This window comes from Stegodyphus dumicola, chromosome 8 (assembly GCF_044657685.1).
Source record: "Stegodyphus dumicola isolate Sdum_Otavi_A_Nest chromosome 8, ASM4465768v1".
Classification (NCBI taxonomy): domain Eukaryota; kingdom Metazoa; phylum Arthropoda; class Arachnida; order Araneae; family Eresidae; genus Stegodyphus; species Stegodyphus dumicola.
The window spans coordinates 26,065,242-26,087,420 of record NC_140775.1 but is presented as its reverse complement, the minus strand read 5'-3'; the positions used below and the strand labels follow the sequence as shown (position 1 = coordinate 26,087,420).

At 33.0% G+C, this 22,179-nt stretch overlaps 1 protein-coding gene across 1 annotated transcript in view; it reads left to right on the top strand.

The window, feature by feature from the left end:
- Positions 1–16,296, top strand: part of LOC118196019 (uncharacterized) — a 30,884-nt gene extending 14,588 nt beyond the window's left edge. The window contains exons 4-5 of the mRNA XM_035367380.2: positions 9,368–9,535; positions 16,060–16,296. Of these exons, the coding sequence (XP_035223271.2) occupies positions 9,368–9,535; positions 16,060–16,238 (347 nt within the window). The 3' untranslated portion in view covers positions 16,239–16,296. The remainder of the gene's footprint in view (positions 1–9,367; positions 9,536–16,059) is intronic.
- Positions 16,297–22,179: the final 5,883 nt, after the last annotated feature.

Genomic DNA, 22,179 nt, shown 5'->3' with positions numbered 1-22,179 from the left:
TTTCGGTTTAAGGTGTTAACGAGCATGGAATGTGAATGAGGAAACCCTTTTCTGATTAAATAATATGAATTTTTGAGCAATGGTTATTTAATAGAAAGTATTGCAATATTCAGATTTACCTTTTAATATAAATTTCTTTTATTTTTAAAGCTCTTATAACAAGCATAACAAATTCCTATGTATGGATTTGTGATGTAGCCGTTCCTCAATACAAACTAATGCCGGCTAGATTTAAAAGGATTTATTAACAGAGCGCACAGGAACGGTTACAAACAAAAAATATATACATAAAAATGAAACATATACTAAGTGGAACATCAAACATTAGAATTACAGAGACATAGTAACCTATCATCATTGCGGCTGGAGGTCGACTAAAGATTGTTCCTTTCCCCGCTAGATGGCGTTTAACCCCTTCGCGGCGACTGTCACATCTACGTGCCAGCAACGAACACACTCACCTCCCGGCCGACACGCAGGCGTGCCAGAGCATTTTCCCGTTCACTACCGACTGTCACGTATTTGTGCCAGTGTCCTAGAACGTTTGAAAAACTATAATTTCTGCGACAAGATGGCACTGTATGTCCACATGGTTTCAGATACATGTACATTAGACCTCTACTCGAAATGAGAGAAGCATGATTCACATACACGTGTTTTGATTATATAAACAAACGGGGAGATAAATGTTTCCGAATGGCGTGATTTATGACGTCTCTTTAAATCGCACTTTATTCGCACGTGGTAGTTGTTTACTGTAAGTAGAGAAGTTTTATTTGCGCTAAAGCGTTGGGTATTTCGGTTTGCAGTTCAGTTTTTAGAAAATAATTAGATCTTGTTAGACGTGAGTTCTTTCTGTTTTTACCGTTGCAATGTCGAAGCGTCGAAAATGTTTAACAGGGCATGAAATAGCAGAAATGATGCAAAATATTTCAGATATTGATTCTGAAATTCTGATATTCTGATATTGATTCTGAAAGATTAACTGAAAGACATTTTCCAAAACTTTGTTCAGAAGAGAGTGATAAAAAATGAGACGATGATGCTTCGTTTATTCACATTCCCGGAAAAATCCTCCAAAACGGCAAATGAGTTATTACGAGGGCAAGGCATGTAACGTAGGACTGTGTGTAGATCCCTGTTTTCAAATTTTTCATACGAAAACAGAATTTTAAGTCATAAAATGGTGAGTAATGAAAATAAAATTTATACAGACTTTGTAGACATACACATAGCACACAACAAATCGCATACCATTACATTTAATTTTTAGCATATTTTTACCTATATTTTATATGTAATTACTTAAATTTTTTTAAATTTTAATTATTCTGTATGATACTGAAAATAAAATTTTAAACAAATGTAAATTTATATCAAAACTGATGAGTATACAATTTTACACAGCTTTTAATGATTGATTGCACAATTTTTATTATGTTTTACCAAAAATACAATTGCTTAAAAAAATTAGGTGTTTTATTATTATGCGTAATGTTTCATACAAAAGTGCGCACAAATTTTAAAGAATTAAAATATAGCTATTAAACGACTATGCTTTACACGTCATCAGCATCAAAATATTATAAAACATCTGCATTCCCAAAACCTAGATCACGCACATTGTCTAAAGCAGTTCCTGAACAATCCAGAATTTTCGCATTCGTTCGATCTTTTCCGATGATATATTTATTGCTTTCAGTTGTTGCTTATTTAACTGCAAAACACAGTTGTTCTTTATTTCAAAGACACATATAGGTTTCTGCCATCTGGAACTCCCGGCATGCATTAGCTTAGATTTACATAAAAGTAGATCATAAATATCAATAAACAAAATTCGCTATGCCGCTAAATATAAGCAATGTTGAAAGCAGCTGCTATTGCCAATCAAAGAAAGAATAATATGCATGTTACCGTACCTACATAAAGAAAAAAATGCATTTGTTGGCTAAAATATGCGCGAAAAATCTGGAAAACAAATCTGACAGCCACTTAAATGCCCTTTAAAGCACTTGAATGTCTGAGCCTACAATCAAAGTTTCTTAAAAATGCTTAGAAATCATTGCAATTATTATTTTTTTTTGTACACATCACTTATCTCTTGTACTTTTTACTTTTGGGGATAAAAAAAAAGTATTTCGAATTTTTGAAGAAAATTTGCTAATCTGAACTTTTGTTCCCATAAATCTGATACTGATTTATTTCACCCCACAGTAAAAAGCTGGATAGATTTGAATATTTTCCAACTAGCAGGACATTCCTTGACGACTTCTTGCTGGACTCTATGATAATTTTGACTGAGCAAACTTGAGAATTCTACTGAAGACACTGAAGCAAACTTTAGAATTCTTTCAAACGGAACAATTTTGTCTTTTTGATTTGGCTAAAGCTAAAGAAAACAAAAGATAAAGTAGAAAGCTATTAAAAACAATAAAAAAATTATTTCTGATCATATAGCTTAATCACATAGCATTAGTCAAGTAAAAGAAAAAAGTCCCTATAGCTTTCATTTTATTTCTTTTGCGTTTCTTGTCATTTGAATTAAATCTTCATAAATTATTAACATTATTTAAATGTACGTTAGTTACTTACTAAGCTATGACAATATAGGTTTTAATTTTTGTTCAGGTTTTAATTCGGAGCTCTGCATAATTTTTACGTTCTTTACTTGAGAGTTTTATTAACAAGGTCTAAATCTCATAAAAGTGGAAAACGTTTAATCTTGCTTTCAGTAATAAAGAGCAATTATGACATGTAAAATGAATTAGCTTTGCAAGAATTGAAAAGCTCTGCAGAAATTCCCTTTAAACATCCTATCGGTGAATAGGATTTTTAAATAAAATTGTAAGCGTTATCAGCTCAAAAGTGTCCAGGTATGTGTAGTAGCATAAAGTGCATGCCTAACGAACTTAAAATGTGTTGTAAATAAGGAAGAAGTTTTCTGTGTATTATAATGCTTCATTTTCATAACTAGGTATAAAGTTTGTTATGTTGGTTCAAACAGAAACAAGGAATAACTCTGCAATTAAATTTTTCAATGAAGTAAATCACTGAATTCTTGTTGATAAGAATTTAAATGCATTTGAATATATGACAGATTCGTCACAGGTGTTGTCAGCTATTAAATGAGGTACAGTGTTTTTGACAGGCAATTTGATGTCTGTATAACGCAGCTTAGATTAAAAGTATTGAATAAATTATTTTCGCCTTCATCACATTTTCTTTCACTCTCCATTACTCATATAGTAACGTAAAAGACAACACATCGATACTTTATAAGAAAGGTGGTGTGTTGGTGTATTAAGAATACGGCAAAGCACACTAGGGATATCTGCCTAAGGGGGAAGGACGCATTCGTGGAGGACTTTCTTAGGGAAACTGGTTCGTATACACGTTACACATGGGGAAAACCACGAAAACGCCTATGCAGCCAGCCCGTTCGCGGGATTCGAACCTCGGACCGAACTACCAGTGTTCAGGGATTTTACCGCTCGGCCGCTGGCGAGCTGCTTTATAAGAAAGAAAATAAGAGAGATTATATTGCCTTCTAATACACCTCAGTTTGTAAGCTTCTTTTTAGCATACAATATACTATAAAATCTACACCTAATCATGAATTCGTTAATTATTCATGCAGAAAGAATAAACAGGAAAGCAACATTTTTAATTATGTCAAAGTATACCTTGACAATTAGACAGCATTAACGTTGCCATTTCTTGATTCCAGTAATTTATAGATACAAAAGAAAAAGAAAAACTGGAAGCATTTGAGGTTTTATATTAAGCCTAAAAGGGCGTTTTCTTCAACGTTTTCTGTGTTACCTTTATTTATTAAGTATCATATTCTTCTCACTTAAACATAAAATTCAATTCCACAGCAGTATCACAAAATGTTTAAAAAGAACATATCTTTAGAATTTACGATAGGCAATCTCGCGTACTATAGATAATGTTTTTTTCCGTACAGTGTTGCCATTGCTCGCTTTGAAATCGCTGAGTTTGTTAATAAAAAACTCATTAAAGTTCATAAAATATAAAATAGATAATAAAACAAATTCCAAATTTGGGCTTCCAGATGGTCATATTCGGGTGGAGGACTGACTACATTATTCCAAATTTTATGTCTCTAGGTACTGTTGTTTTACCACAATGCGAGAAACATACACACAATCATGCATATCCTTCATTATTTAATTTCTTCAAATATAATGCAGGCCTCTAATATTTAGTGGCAACAATTTGAAAAGTGAAACGCCGTTTTATAGTGGACGACGCAAAATGCCAAAACGAAATGAATAGCTCTTCTGGGCAAATTGTCCCTATGTGCTCATAACGAGTTTTAGACGGTTAAGTTATAATTTGTTTCAGCACATCTTTCAATACACATCTTTCAATTCGCCAACTCAATTATTATATCCTTATGGATCCAATTCTCATACAATTTCGCATTCTTATTATGTCATAAAAAACATCAGATACCGAGCATGAGAGCATTTGATTCGATGCAAATAGCATTCTAAGTTCCTCCCACCAGCTGTCCACTTTAATCTTCAGGATCCTCCCATCTCTTCGAATAATAGATTCCATTACATTATTTTAAAACTGAAGGATTTTTATGACACACTGCGTATTTTAGGCTAATATAAAAGTTAATTCTGAAACTCCATTATCATTTCAAGCTACTTATTGGTTGCTAAAGTTCACCTTTCTGCCTTCTTCAGCCCTCAAAATGTTGCAGGTGAGTAAACATTTAGTTTCAGATAAATTACAGTTGTTTTTCCGTTTGGATGGGTAGGCTCAGGAGTTTGTTACAATAATAATCAGCGTTAGAGCACATTAAATATAATTTCTGAACTGTAAATATTGTTACATTTTCTATTTTCAGATTTCTGTAGCTCTAATAGAGACACTAGATTGAAACAAAGAAATGCAATGCAAACCTTTTACAAAAGAAATGCAAACTTTTTACACTCACAGTCTTAGTTACGATACACAGTATGCTATATGTTTGGTTAATAAAGCTTTTAGAGCATTGACATTAGAAACGTATACTGCAGGAGGAAAAAAAGAGACATTTCTATACCACCCTTTTTACTGGGCCAATTGGCGAAATTTAAATTGAGTTTTTCATGTCTCGAAAGCGCGACTTAGGATATGCATTAGATTTATATATAGCTTTGTTCAAATATAGGTATTTTGACACAAAATCGGAATTTTTCTGAAACGACATGCCAATTTGTTTTCGATTCTACGGCTCAAATTATGTCAAACTGCCAAATTTTGTAAAAATCGCATGATAGTTTTTAAAAAATTAGCTCTCGAAATTTTAGATCCTCAATGTTAATTTAATTTGGTATGTATTTATTAATGTCTCTTTTTTATAAACGTATTTGATTCCTTCCTACACAGTTCGAAATTTAGGTTCATTCCAAATAAAATTCACCCATTTTTCATGATTTATTTTTAAAATTTGTATTTTAAAATAATTTTTATAAAATTTTCGAAAAAAAATTGAATTATAACCTATAAAAGTTTTACAATCATCTTAAAGTAAATGTATTTCTAAGCATACCTGCAAAAAATTGAGCTTTTTATTCAAAATTTTCGAAGATATACGTGAATTTATATATTGGCGCGCTTTGAAATTCGGCCATATTTTCTGAAAGCGATAATAATGAAAATGTGATTTAAGTTTTGATAAAATTATTTGAAAGTAGGAACGAGGTGACGTTTTTTCCCGCTCATCCACAATGTAAAAAAAAGGTATATGAACGAGGTGACATTTTTTTTCCCACTCCTGCACAATGGAAGGGAAAGGAAAATGAGTTGCCATATATAAGAAGTTCGCCAAGTGAATTGAATTATTCTTGGCTCAAACTGAAAAAATGCGCCAAGTTAAATTTTTTAATTTCTCCGTAAATTTCGCACCAAATTTAACGAAATTTAATATTTAGACATAATTAGAGTCGTAGAATCAAAATTTGGGAAAAAGTGATATCTTATTTTAGAAAAAGTCCCATTTTGTGTCAAAATACCTATATTAGATCAAAGCTCCGGAATATACGGTAATTGCAATATTTTGTGAAACTTCATTAATATTATTTTAATAATGTCAGCTTCCGTAATGAGTTAGAATAACGTACAACATTTATTCAGTTATCGTTTATGCATTCTTTATAAAAACGAAACCTGTTCTTTTGTTTGATTAAAAAAAATTTTTAATAAAAAGATCTTCGCCCTCCTCACTCAATCTGTTTTTTCATTTTATTTTCCCATTCTTCAATATAGAAATAAGAAAGCTCTTTAAAACTGATTTCACTTTTTGAAAACTATAATCTGACAATGTTTTCCCCTTTAAATATGGATATTTTGGCAGTTGCAGGAATGAGATGAAACAATTGAATGGTAAAGTTAATAAATAAAGAATTACAATTCATAAGCAAAATTCGAGTTTTAAATTTTGTTAGAAGGGACAGATCTAGAAGGTAGTCTTTATGACCATATATCAATCCATCCAAATAAAAGATTTGTGTATTTGTACACTAAAATTTAAAATAACTTTAAATAAATAATTTAAATAATTTATAATTTTAAATAATTTAAAATTAAAAAAATATAATTATCAAATTTAGTTTAAAGTAAAACCTTCTTGATGCACTGCAAAATTAAGCACGTGCGGAAATGATAGTTTAATGAAGTCAAACATTACATACTCAGCATGAAGCAGATTTCAGGAGAGGCGTGTGTGTGTAGGTGTGTATTTAATTATGGCAAAGCACACTAGGGCTATCTGCCTAAGGGAGGGATGCCTTCGTGGAGGACTTTCTAAGGGAAACTAGCTCGTATACACATTGCACATGGGGAAAACCACGAAAACATCCATGCAGCCAGCCCGTTCGCGGGATTCGAACCTCGGACCGAACTAACAGTTCAGGAGAGGCGAGAAAGAAATATATACGTTCTTTAAAAATAACATAGGCTTATTAAATAAAAAATATAAATTTGTGATTTATATAAATATAACTTCTGTAGTTCGAGACCCCTAGACGGTATAGTGGTTAGGGAAGCCTGACTGCGATACCGAAGGGCCTGGGTTCGAATCCCGAAGAAAGCATGGTTGTAACTGTCCGTTCCTTCATAGGAGGCAATGGTAGCCCACCTATTAGGTGCCTCCATAATAAAGAGACCACTCCATCTGGCCTTGTATAGATTAATGGACTGTGTTACACTGTAACTGTTCACAATCTGCCATTGGAAAAAAAAATGTATTTCGAATTCTGCTATGTAAGAAATCTGAAGAAATAAAAAATCATTCTTTTTTCGAAAAAGCAATGAGAAAAAAGTACTCTGTATGAATGGTTTTAAAAACATCTTTTATTAATTAAATTAGTTGTCAACATGTTCATAGATCTCATGAGCAGCTGGTGGGCTAGATATTATGAGTTGGAAATACGGCCCATTGAACGTATTAACAGTTATATTAAGTTATTAAAACTTAAGAAAAGTTTTAAATTTTTAAGCAGTTCTGTGCTACTTTTAAATGGCTTAGTTTATTTAGCTGTTAAAGACCGAATCAATTTAGAAGATCCAATTTACCTTTTGCCGAATGGGAACACTGGAAAACAATTATGCACAAGATAAATTAATGACATCTAATTTCATGCACTTGACAGTAAGAACGGATGATATTGTTACGAAATGTACAGGCGCGGTGACATGGCTTCCTCGCAAAGCATTTTTAGGGTTGCCATAAAATGGCAAAAGACAACAAGGTTGCCACATTTGGTGAGAAATCGCCAATTTGGAGACAAAATTGGCGATATCCCATGGACGGACGGAGAACCTTCTGGAACGAATTCTTACCGGTTTAGCACAGCAGGTTCTCGAACAAAAGCCGAAAGCTCTATAAACCCTGCTGGTCCGCAGTCAGGGGAGTGTGCGTCACTCATCGAGTGAGTATGTCTCGTCTAGCGAATCAATCCCTGCGCAGGCGATCGCGTTGACAGCCGGCCAGAGAGTGTCGAGTGCACCGAAAGAGTCTCGTAGAGTATCGCGGTTAGTGCATAGTCGAGAGAGCGTGTTGAGCTCCGGAAATGACTGAAGCGAGAGTCAGGGGCTGTGCTCTGGTTGTCGTCGAGTGCATCGCGAATTGTAGCGTAGAGAGTCTCAAGAGTACGTGGAGATCCGAGAACGACCAAGCAGAGTCGGGAGCTGTACTCCGGAAAGCGTAGTCGGGTGCTTTGCTTGAAGCTGTCTCCACCGTGATAGCCTGATAACCTGAAGGCTGTGTCGCTGATCGTGTCAGCGTGTTTGTAGTAGTTCATCGACGACTGTAAAACGTGTTTTGGAGCTGTCCTGATAGTATTGTCTAAATAAAGTGTATTTCGATACTTCATCAAGTGTCGTCGTTATTCACTCCAAATCTACAAACCCCGTACGAACGTGAAGGAAGAAAATAACGCAACAACTGTTGTCAGAAGATTTAAAAAAAACGCAACAGTATATACATGAAAACGTAGCGTTACGTTACAGACCAAAATTTTGTGAACACACCTCTAAGACTATTTCAAACATCAATAAAATTTTGATGAGAAAAGTTTAAAATATAAAGCTTTTTCTACATTTGCGTCAGATTTAGAGAAAAGTCAAATTCGAATAATGGAAATTCTAATCTTATCTGCAAAGCTTTATTTTACATAATTACGTATACCGTACATACATAAGTAATAAGAGGAAGACTGCAAGAGCTCTATTTCACAATTATTTCGATTTTGCGGGCTAGTTTCAGTTATTCCCAAAGAGAATCAGACCACACAGCTGAGAAATGTTTTTTTTCAGTGACTGTTATTTTCTCGTGTTTCGCTAACCCTCTAAGGCAGAAATTTCCTTAATATTGCCTGTCATACAAGGATATAGTTCTGGCAGTTGGGCAAAAAAAGAATATCCTTCGAAACCGATACTAATAATAATACATTAAAATTTACTTATTAAATTACACCCCACGTTTTATTTATTTTAAAGTTACTTTTTCGTTATAAGAAATTTCAATTTATCTCATAGTTGTTTAGTGAATTACTTTACTCATGATTGCCAAGACGTGACGCATTCTGAAAATTTGGTGAATTCTACTAATGTGATACCCATTTATTCGATAGTTCGCTATTCATATATTCGTATTATGATTAAGTGAAAAATTAATCCCCCCAAATTGTTACAGATCAATTATGCTATTGTACTGATGTATATTGATATAAATTAATGACTGTGTATTCAATAAGTTGCCACTGCTGCAACAACATTTTTATTACTTTTCTACTGTGATAGCTAATCTTCGTCGTAATGACCGTTGCGTTTTTCGTACCTTCAGCAACGGATGGTGGTACTATCCTCGAAACAAAAGTTATAATGAAGAGGGATAGTACTGTACAAGTATGCGGTCAAGATTTGGCGAATGCTCTCAGCGTAGTATGCGGTGAAGGATACAACGAAGAAAGGAAGAGAAAGAGGAACTTTGGTACGGAGCTAGCTGAAATTGGTAAGCTTTCTTATATACTTAAAAAGACTTAATTTTATTAACTACAGTCGCAACCCTATAGAACAGGAATCCTATAATGAGCGCCAGAGCTCTATAGAAAACACTCAGGTAAAAGGAAAGAAAATAATTAATTAAAATACTAATAAATAGAGCAATAAATAAAGAACACTTAAAATTGAATAAAATGCAAAAATGAATAAATACAAATATTTATAAATTAATATAAATTGTAAACGAGAATAATAATAAACTAAATTATATGATTTATATCTTATTCAAATATATGATCTATATCTTATACAAATATATGAAGAGAAATATTTTGAAGAGTATACTTCACTGTGAGATAAAATGGCTTCCTTATTTGGGCTTCTAATTAGTTTAAAGCTTTCTACATGAGATGGATAGAGTCAATAATATTTGTCCCCCTGAAGAGACATTTCATGACATGACATTTTGAAATGATGATTCTTCAGGCACTGGTTTTTCCATGCAGTTTGCTTTACCGAACGCAAATGAGGTGAACATTTGTTGGTAACAATATCAGTTTCATTTACTGCTATAAGGGATACTGAATTAGTAACAGAGTTTTCTGTTTATATTGCAATTCCATTACTTGACAAAGGCTCGAATCTCATCTTACTTGGGACTTTGAGACGTTCATGTTGAGGTTACGATTTTGATCGGAAACTGAGATGTGCCGGGTTCCGGCTTCAGTGGCTTAGTGGACCTGGACTGAAGTAAGTCCTCATTTGCTCATTTTTAAGATGCACAGATAAGTTTACTGAAGCCATAGGATAATTGTTTTGTTGACTGAAAACTAATACAAGTGCAAGTACTTTAGTACTGTGGAGACAGTGGGATACCTCTGCGACAGGTATTGCTTTCCACAGCAAAATTTTATGCGTTATTGCTTTTTTAAGGGGTGTTACTTCTTAAGCATTACATTTGAGTAAATCTTGAGGAACGGATATATTAAACATGTACCATCCTAATATTTGTGATGATGCAATGCTTGTGAGAAGTTTCTTATTTAGAATTTGCCTGTGTTGTAAACAATCTCCTATAGGTATTTTATATATTAATTATGCATAAATGTGTGTACTGAAAACTTGAGGTTGAGACAAAAGTAGATTGTACTGGAATTCTTGTTTTTTCGCGAAGAATATTTTAATTAGCAATCGTATAAATCCATACCTATGTTATCAAATTCATACTTTTAATGATATTTCTTCTTCACCCGTTACTTTTGATGGGAGATTTTATTTTATGGTATAGGGCAGGGTTCTACAAATGTCTTGTGGACAAGACAAATCGTGAAAATTCTAGGTTCGGTGGCTCCCTCCGAAAACAAAAGTGAGGGTGGTTCAAAAATGTTTAAGAAGTTACATGTTTTAATAATTATATTCAGCTGGCTGAATTTAACATAAACATTCCATTTATTAACAAACACATTTTAGAACAGGTGTTATCATCCCGGAGGATATTCCCTTTAGGGGAATTTCATAGTTTCAGGGAGGATGTGGCCAGCCTTTAGTGAATATAAAAACTACTTTTATTCAACCTTTGGTATTCATCAGAATAATCGAGGTATGTTTTTGTTTTATTTTGTTCTTAAAGAATAGAAATAATTAAGAGGAAAGGATTTTATCCATATTATTTAAATTGTGCCATTTCTTTTTTTTTATTTTTAGTCGACGAGAATATTTCTCTTGAATTAATATTTTAGCTGCTGTTATTCTGAAGGGCACTTTGAACTGTAAGTCTATAAAATTTTTGCAATTATTGTTTTGTAACATTAATGAATATCTTGCACATATGATTCTGTTTTTCACTGAAAACTGCAGCAGAATTTAATTTCTTAGAACATTTAGAATTTTGTGAACATCAGATGCATTAAAAATGTTAGACTTAACAAAGTTAACATTTTTCGGAATTTATATTTAACAAGTCTTAGGCATTTATACTTTTTACTGTCCATTACCAAGTAGGCTAAGCCCTGAAAAATATATTTTTTAAGGAAGATAGTTTCGTTTTTTCATATATTATTTTGAAACTGCGTTATATATTTTTTCATATTAACTAACTTTAGCATAGTGATATCATGTGGTAAAATGAGTTTATAGATCTTTTCTGGATAAGATGACCTCATTACAACCTTCTTTTTAGTGCCATAATAAAGTGTTTTTCCCCTCGAAGAATTCATCTTAAGTACGAGTAAAACACGTCACCATGTCGTTTATTGCTAAAGCACGGAAACAAGAATGAGTGTTCTAGCACGTGAACTTGGTGTGAATATTACTGAACAAATGACGGTGATTGATATTAAAGATGCCATTTGAATCAGTAAGAGATATAATGAAGAATTCACAAAAGATCTATTTTTTAGCATAATTGCGGATCGAAAAGATTTAGAGGAACGCGAATTTAACGAAGGAAAACAGCGTGAGAAACGCGAATATAACAAAAAGAAAGAGATAGAAAAACGCAAGCACGAGCTTGAAAAATTGAAAATAGAAACACCTAGTTCAAGTGCTAAATGATTCTGTACCTGTTTTGAAACTTACTGACACGGATATCCCTAAATTACAACTACAATTTTTAATTCGTCACTTTTATCTAAAAACATATAACATGAGCCTTTTTCTCGCTTTATTTGAAATGCAACTAACAATTTGAGCGTACTTCAAAGGAAATGGGTAGTATATCTCTTAGGTTTGCTACCTAATGGCATTGCAAAACTATTGCAAAGGAATCTGCTGGTGATGCACAAGATTATGACAACATCAAATAAATTCCCTTAAAACGTTTTAAATTAAGTGCTGAAAAGTTTCAACAGCTATTTTCTTAGCATCGCAAAAGTCCTGATAGTACATAGAGAGATTTTTACTTCGATTTTAGAAATTTCTTTGATGCTTGGGTTGGCGAATTAAATATCAATACTTTTGAGAAGTTAAAGGATTTGATGATATCGGAATAAATTGAAAGATGGTCCCCTTCTGAGTATAAAGAATATTTTGAGGATCACTGGTCCGAGTGTACTGATCTTCTTCAACTTGCTGATGAATTGAATTTATATGAAGAAGCTAAAAAAATCAGAAGTAGAAACGTCAGTAAGAACACTTCAAAACCTTCTCAATGTAGTGGTCCCAAAAATTATAAAAATAGCCCTCAAATTGTTAAAAATTCAGCGACAAGCAATTCTGCCATGGGAGAAGATCGACCAACTGTTAGTTGTTATGGTTGCAGAAAATCAGGTTTCGTTATGACTAAGTGTCCAACCTATTCTTCTTCTTTAAGTAAAGAATCAGTCAACTTCAAAGCTATAAACTTACATACATTGTCTGTGGAGACACCTCCCACGACTCTTTTAAGGGTAAAAATCAACGGATTTGCTGGAATTGTCTGCGCTGACACTGGTGCTAGTCACATTACAGCGGGAGAAACATTATATAATCTCTTGAAAGAACAGGGAAGAGAATTTAAGAAATCTACTATGAAGGACACTTTTGCCGACGGTATAGGGACAAAGAGGTCCACATTGAAGGAAGATCATTCCGCACAACTTTATTTGCGCTTCCCTCAGCAAATTGTAATAGGACACCTTTAGGATCGGTTTTTATTAAAAGCTCTGGAATTGTTTTAGACTTACTATATCAATGGTGGTTTTACCACGATAATCGAAAACAGAAGTTTATTGATGATGATTTTAAATTCAATGAGCGAACCAAATGTACGCTGGAAGTTGACAATGTTAAGGGAAGTTGAATGACAACATCTATCGCCTCATCAAAGATCACAATTAAAGGAATTATTGAGTCAATATTCAACTATCTTCCAACCAGGAGAAGAGGCAACACATTTCATAGAACATCGAATTAAAACTGGAAACCATCCCCCAGTAGCTGTACCACCGTACAGAATGAATCCTGCCACGAAAGTAATTTTAAAGGAAGAAATTAACAAGCTCTTGTCTGAAAGAATAATTGAAGAATGCGAATAACCTTATGCACCCGCAGTTGTTTTAATACCAAAACCTAATGGAACAGTACGCCTCTGCACAGATTACACGAAATTAAACGCGATTACAGTTCCGGATTCCTACGCACTTCCGAGAATGGATGACTTGTTACATGAGGCAAAACCTACTCCTTTCATGTCAAACCTTGGTCTTCGTGCAGGTTATATCACCAAGTGAAGGTTTATCAAGACAAGACAGCATTTGTTTGTCCCTTCGCGAACATATCGTTTCTTACAAATGCCTTTTGGAAATGGTCTTCGGAATGTCTCAGGAAAATTCCAGAGATTGATAGACCATTTGATGTATGAAATATGAAATATGAAATTAGAAAGAACTCTAAGTATAAAAGATATGATTAATGCCCTCAAGTCAAGGACAGATGAACGCAAATGCGATGTTTAATGTGTGAAAACTTTCTATGCCAATAACCCATGAAAGTACTTTTGTTAAAAGTGTGGACAAATAAAATAAGCATTGTGTATTAGAGATGCAAAAACGTTGGAGGTATGATGTTTATTTTGTTATTATTTTCATTTATCTGAGTTTTAACTCTCTATAAACTTCTTTTGGAAATTTATTTTTTGTAAAAGTATTATTTCGTATCATAAAAGAAAAACAGCTTGAAAACTAAATAAAACTATTTTTACCGTATTTTAAATATTGTGGCATGTGATATCCCATACGCCTACTCTAGTAACTTTTCTTGATGCGCCTTCCACTAGGTTATTGAATCAAGGTGTCCTCTACCGATACGTCCCTCACTTGTATTGAGAAGAGGCCCAGTTAGTCATTCCAACTGCCGAGGGTGAATCCATCATGCGAAAGCACCATGATGACCCCCTGGCTGGACATCATGGACAGGAAGGAACATTCCAAAGAACTGCCAGACGTTGTTATTGGACTCGTATGAAAAAGTACATATCCGACTATGTGAAAATCTGTCCTGAATGCAACCAATAAACACAAGGCTACCAACCAAAAGCCAGCTGGACTGCTAAGAACCCTGTCTACTCTCAACGTTTTGAGATCATCTCTATCGATTTGTTTCGACTACCGTCCCAAATTAACACTGGAAAACAGCAGATATTCATTTTCGAAGACTGTGCTACTAGGATGGGTTGATTTATTTCCTTTTGCTCAAGCTACAGCACGCGAATGCGCTGTAACCCTCATTAATGAAGTATTCATGTGGCATAGTATACCAAGAAGAATCATCAGCGGTAACGGAACCCAGTTTATGAGTGCTATCACGCAAAAAGTTTGCAGCACATTAAATATAAATCATTGATACCAGTTTACTTTCCTGTAGAACGGAAAAATAGAGACTTAAAACCTCGTCTAGCAATCCTTGTAGGAGATGCGCATGACAACTGGTATTCAAACTCCTAGTTATTCATTTTGCAATGACTACTGCCATCTGTGACACTAATGCATTAGCATCCCTAATGTTTGGAAAAGAGCTGAGGACTGTCGACGACGTTGTCCACGATTTCAAATCTGTGGTCGAAAATAATAATGTTGTTCCTGAAATCACCTCTTATCTTAAAGGATTCGTAACTATCACAAAGGACATACGAGACCATATGGAAATGAAGCAAGACAACGTGAAAAGCAATATGAGAAAAGAAGACGACAAATGTTTTATTCACCAGATGATAAAGTGTAGGTCAGTTTACATCCGATTAGTAACGCAAAAAACAAAGACTTCAAAGTTCATACCAAAGCGTGACGGTTCATACTTGGTTAATGACACAGAAATCACCTACTTCTTGTGTCATTCCAAGCCTTCATAAACCATCAGAACCCTTAGGGACGTACCATACGTCCGCACTAACACATTTCAGAGGCACGTGCATTTCTTCCATTGTTCCGCTCAGGAAAAGAGGTTAACCGCCTAAACTATGTTGGAATAACTGTGTCCTCTCTGGTGAGTAGCCAGAGAAAGACTTCAGTAAAAGCCAAGTGATGAGCCTGTTAGTTTGTATCAGACTCTCACTCATTCAATTTATTCGATTCTGTAATATTCTTAAAATTAAATGTAATGCCTATGTATAACTTAAATGTAATCTCTATGTGTAACTTAAACCTGTTAATAAATTATTGTTACGCTATAAAGAACTCTTTTATAACCGCATCCAAAACGATCCCCCTTAGAAGAGTTATTTGAAAAATAAGGTTTTTGGTGGACCAGAACTTGTGAACTAGTAACAACAAAAAATTTACATTCAGTTTTCTAGGCTCGTTTAATTTATTAATATATAGCCTACTTTTTAACAACCATCCTAAATAATTACGGAGCATTAATAATTTAGACATCGAAATTTAAAATTAAATTCATTCGACAGTTCCTTTGTTTTCGATAAAAAACAAACAAAATCTAGAATGCAAGAAGTAAAATTTTGATAGTAATTAAAGTAATTAAATCATAGCTATTATTTGATACTATTAATAAAGATGTACTTATTAAATACTTATGTATATTTTGGACAAAATTCTTCTACAGATTCTTATCCTCAATGGCTCGCCTTTGCCTTGACATCGAGCGGTCAACGTGAAGCCAGGCAAACCAATCCTGAACAGATAGCTTTCCACAACAGAAGACCGAGAGGTATTGTTGATGAGTGTTGCATGCGATCTTGTACAATTGAAACTCTCATGTCCTACTGCGCACGTTTGTATTAAAACATTAAGATACTGTGTTGATAGAGTACTAACGTAAATGCGATTGTGGATTAAAATTGTTTGCAGTAAAAATATATTGTTCTTCTCTGAATGTATATTTTCCAACTTTACATAAATTATCATAATACTAGTTACCTTTGGCTGTGTTTCTGTGATGTTACTTTATTATATATATCTGCATGTCTGCGCTTCACTTAAAAGGATTTGATGAGATTATTTCACTAAACCTGAATATATTTAACACATTATTAAGAAATATTCAAGCAGAAAATCAGAAACTAAATTATAGTAAGCTCTAATTGCATTATTAGGCCCACCAACGGCCGAGCGGTAACGTCGCTGAACACTGGTAGTTCGGTCTGAGGTTCGAATCCAGCGTACGGGCTGGCTGCATGGGCGTTTCCGTGGTTTTCCCCATGTGTAACGTGTATACGAGCCAGTTTCCCTTAGAAAGTCCTCCACGAAGGCACCCCTTCCTTTAGGCAGATAGCCATCGAGGCTTTGCCGTAATCACATAAAACCAAAGCATCTAATTGCATTACGTAAATAAAGTCTGATGTGGACATCACGTGAGTTCCTTGTACGGCCTTTTATATTATACACATTCTTTGCTGTATTTCACTTAAACTTATTTCCTAGAATTTCATTGGAGATATATTTCTCATTCAATTAATTCAATTCTCGCTTCAAAACATCTTCATTAAAAACTGAACAGTACAGAAAAACATAAAACAGCAAATGTAATTAAAACAGCTAATTTTTTTACAATTAAAATTAGAGTTTTTGCGCAAAAACAGGCAATTCGACCAGTGGGCAAGATTGCAGATTTTTCGACGCATTATACTAAACGTTTACTTTTGATTACACTCGACAAAAAGACACTGAAGGTACAGAAACTGACTTAATTCACTATTTTGCTAAGTTTCTAATGTAAATAAGTATGGATGCTCTATTAGGTTTAGTTGCAGTTAAACAACTTTTAAATTGTTGGTAATTCTACAGCTATTGCATGCAGATTAACTAATAGCATAAAAATCTGAAGAACAACATAATTTAATAACCCCCCCCCTAAAAAAAAGTTGCACAGCAACATGTTGTAGCAGTCCTGTATACACAATTTCAGGGGTTCAAACATTTTTGAGTCATGCAAGATATATACATACGTGCATGCAGACGTTACAAAAAAAAAAATCTCATCTCAATCCATTTTATAATCTGTTTCCGGAAAAAGAGTTCTTTATTCTGTGCTTACGTACAGATGTCGCGCAAATACATCGTTAAATTGCATTCAATAGCGGTCAAAATGGATATTTTCCTTGAAATATGATACCCAAATTTTTTCGTCATTACAAATACTTGGCACAAAGAAGTCATTACAATACTTGGCACAAAATCCCTACTCGGGCAGTAATTTAGCAAAGTTATGTATTATTAAATCCATGAAAAGATCACTTTCAATAATGATTATTTTTAGCGGAGTTAAAAGTTACTCTTCACTAATCCTAAAAAGGAGCATAATTTGAAGATGCTTCTAAAACAATAATACGCATTACGCTACTATTTACATAAAAAAATCAATTCTCTGTTAATGAATTTCTTAATTTTTTTTTTCTGTTTACTAATTTCTTGGATATTGTTTTGAATAAAGTTACTTTTAAATTTTATTTTAGTAATTCTAACAAATTTTAATAATTATAATAATAATTAAATAGTAATAATGAATTATAGTAATTTTAATAATTCTTCTAACGAAATTTTCTTAACAATTAAAAAATTTTTAATAATGATTATTATTACAATTATTACAAATTAAAATTTTTTATTAAAATTTAAAAGTGTAAATTATAAACTATAAATTGAGAAAATTATAATAAATAAAATTTTTTAGTGATTTAAATAATAATAATAAATTAACAATTCTAATTTTTTTCTTCCTGAATAAAATGAAATAAACGTTCTTTTTCTGTTTAATTATTTTTAACACAGGTTCCACTAAGATCCAAAGGATACTGCATTTAATGGAAGTAACTCAACAGTTCGCTCTAAAATAGAATAAAATAATAAACTACAGATGTAATTTTTATTACCGACTGAAATAGTAAAAATATGATGAAAATATGCAAAATCTCTCTCTCTCTCTCTATATATATATATACATTCTTTAGCGGAAATTACTCTTGGTTAAGCGTAAAACTTCACGCATGTAAATTGAAATGAAAGACGACGAAAATGAACGGACTGGAAATATACTTTAAGATTTAGAACAATAAACTAATGTCTAGCCTTTTCTAAATACATAAATTAAACCTTAAAAAATTCCAATATTAAATGCAAAAACAGTATTTCGTAATCTGTCACATTAATTCAAACGTCATATCATATTAAAATTAAAACATTACTAAAGTCTTTAATATGACGTCCGTAGCGAAAAAGGATTGAAGTAAATTTTATATTTTGAACAGGTAACAATGAGAACTCCCTTCATAAGTAAAAGACAAATAAATGAAAAAGAGAATCATAAATATATTTCCTGTACTCACTAAAAAGGCATATCGACATATCTGTCGTAAAAGTATCAGTATTTTCTTCAGAAAAGGTTTTTTAGTGTATCTTTCTATTTTTGAATAAAAATAATCATTTTTCGATGCAAAAATACTGAAATGGACAAGCATCTGTAATGACTTTCAATTAACCTAACATTACAAATTATCTTTTATGTCTTTTATGACATAAAAGATAATTTACAATTAAACAATTTTAATTTACAATTAATTTACAATTACATTGTCTTTTATGACTTTCAATTAATGATTATACGCAATGATTTTAACATATTTACAAGTTACATATTTCTTATTATGATGTCATATAACTTCGAATGTCTGCCTGCTTACAAGATTGTCTCTGTAGTTTTAAAAATTCGTTGTGTATGCAATTGGATCTTCGTAACATTATGTATTGACAAATACGAACATTTCTCGGTAATCTCATGAATCTTATGCAATCCTTCAACCGCTTACTTCCACGTAACTTTCTTACTCTGCATGTTATCTTCATGTTCCTCTTATCCCTACCATTCCTCATGATCTTTCTCTTTTCCCAAATAATAAATGTCCCATTATTTTGTCTTCACTTTGAGAGATTGTGACAGAAACAAAATAATCTACATCCACCCAAGCCTGCACCACCTTTTCACAAATGCTTAACTTTCTCCAGAGATGTAACTAAATTCAAGATGTCAGCCAGAAACGCCGGGTATGTTTCAAAACAAGAAAGTCTTCACCACTGACTCGTCATACCTGAATATGAACACAGTCCGCATTTTACGCCAATAATGAAGTGAATTAGTGTTCTTTACACCTTTGCAAGCAAGTGACAAAGTAAATATGGCATCTTTCAATAATTTGAATTAATTCTGGAAGTCATGGACATATTCTGGATAACTCTTCGGTTCATTGATTGGATAATCTTTGTTGTCTTGCCCGACAGAAACTTAACGCAAATGTTTTCCACGTTTAAATCTTCAGATTGATCGCACGTTACTTTGTTTTTGAATTTTATAGGAACGTACCCCCAGGCTTTACGGATTTAAATTTAGATCTTCAAAAAAGGTCAGTATTTTGATAATATCGGTTAACTGAGTGTCAGTTGTTTATGTAACGAACTATTAATACTCCTTTTCAGTGCTTCTCAACACTTTCATATACATCAATGATGTCAGGTGACAGATCATTAAAATTTATTTTGTTTTATTTAACATAATACATAAGTAGATCCAGAAGTTTACTACTTCACATACGAAACATTGTTTCCTAATAATACCTTCTCGAACACAGGTAGTGGCGCTACTAAATGAAACATTTGTTAGTGAAATTGTTACAGTTCGTTTTTGACTGTGATGTGTTGATTTTTTTCTTTCATGTTTAAAACTGAGTACCGTTCTACAATAAATAGTAACTAAATAAGATAGATCTTAATCTCCCTGTCTCTTTTACACACACACACACAAAACTGTTACCATGCGCATGGCGATATGTTTCTGTTTCAATTCTGCAGTGAACAGTGTAAGTCAAATGATTTCATATTGGCTAAGATACGTCGAAAGATGATTTTAGGGAATGTAAAGCAATGGAGGCATTGACATCAGAAAATATTGCTGGTATCCAGAAGGAGATAATGAGTGATAGGAAACTAAAAGTCATGAAGCAAGATTGGACCCATCTAAAACAACCATTTTACATACTTTACATGAAAATCTTCACATAAACAAAATCTTTGAGAGATGAATACTTCAAATTCTTTCAGCAAAACAGCAGCTCGTATATGAAGTTCAAAAACAGCAACTCACAATCATGGACATTGACCATCTCCATTAAAGAACAGATTTAACTCCAAGTAATCAGTATATGTTCTCCAACTCACATCCTACCACTACAATCCTACCATCATAAAAAGTGATTTTTAATGATACTGATAGAGTGAAAAAAGCAGTTTAAATTTTTTGAGGACAAGTCTTCAGGTTACGTTTTCAGTAGCGAAGAGTTTCTCATTAAATAATTCGAAAAGTGTATCGAAATACAAAACATTACATTGAAAAATTAACCATTAAAATTTCTCCATTTTATTAGGAATATGTCAAGCAGGAAACTTCAGTTTACTTATTTGTGTTGCTATTTTATCAGCTTTTATAGCATTATAATATTGTGGGAAGAAATAATAAAGAAATTTGATAAATAAAATATTGTAGATGTTGACGAAAAGACAGAGACATAAATTAAATATGGATAGTTTATTTATTTATTTCCAACAGAGCAAGGGAGTGTTAGCTGCCTTAGGAAGGATGCTCCCAGGATTGGCTTGGATTACTTGATCACAGCAAAGCACACTAGGGATATTTGTACAAGGAAAGATATGCTTGTGTGGACAAATTTCTGAGGGAAACTTGTTCAGATTCACTTTAAACATGGAAAAAACTGCGATAGCTTCCAAGCAACAAATTCATTTGCCAGAAATGAACGTGTGTCAGTTTCCCATTGTGCAGCGGTTTTCTATATACACAGTCACTGGTAGTTATAGATACCTTTTAGAACGATTCTAAAACAGAAACTGGCAGGTACTCATGTCATGAGACGAGAAAACTATGGAAATTGAAGGTACGTTCACCAAGAACCGAACTTTAAATGAACTAGTAACATTTGCTTCTTTTATTCAATTGGACACTGATGGATATACCAAATTTCGTCTGCAGATTGAGGGTGAAAAATCTTTGAGATGTTACTTAAATATAGTTAGAAGAGACCTGAAGAATAAGCCAAAATTCAGGGGTTACTGATAAAAGCATGCCATATTCTCCCTTGCACACGGATATGAAAAACACCAATATATTGTTTTAGACAATATTTATAATGTTTTAGACAATATTTTATTGTAATTTTGTTTTTGAAGTTTTAGACAATTATTAAGAAAATACTTCTTTTAAGCTTCAAAAACTTAAATTGCAGTCGATTGTATATGTAGATGATTATAAATATTTAAATATTTTTATACTCTATACTATAAAAGATTTCCAACGGTTAAATAGCATACATATGTATGACTTAACCGTGAAAATTTGTTCAATGCTTCGTTTTCCGAGACTTTTGACAGAAAATAAAATTAAAATTTTAGAGTTAAATAATCTGCTATTTAATCCTCATTTTGGTCTCTTTCCCTTGCTCAATTCTTATGTTTTGGAAAACCTAATTTTCGCTACGTGCGCAGTAAATTTGTTTCTCAGAATACTTTCATCTTCTATTTTACTCATCAAACTTATTGACTAAGCCATTTTTTGACAACCTTCGCATGTTTGAAGGGCTGTGTCTAGTTTGACTATTTCTACATTTGAATGATATTTTCACAAGAAATGGCAACCTTGCTCCTTCTTTTCCACGCTACTTGTCTG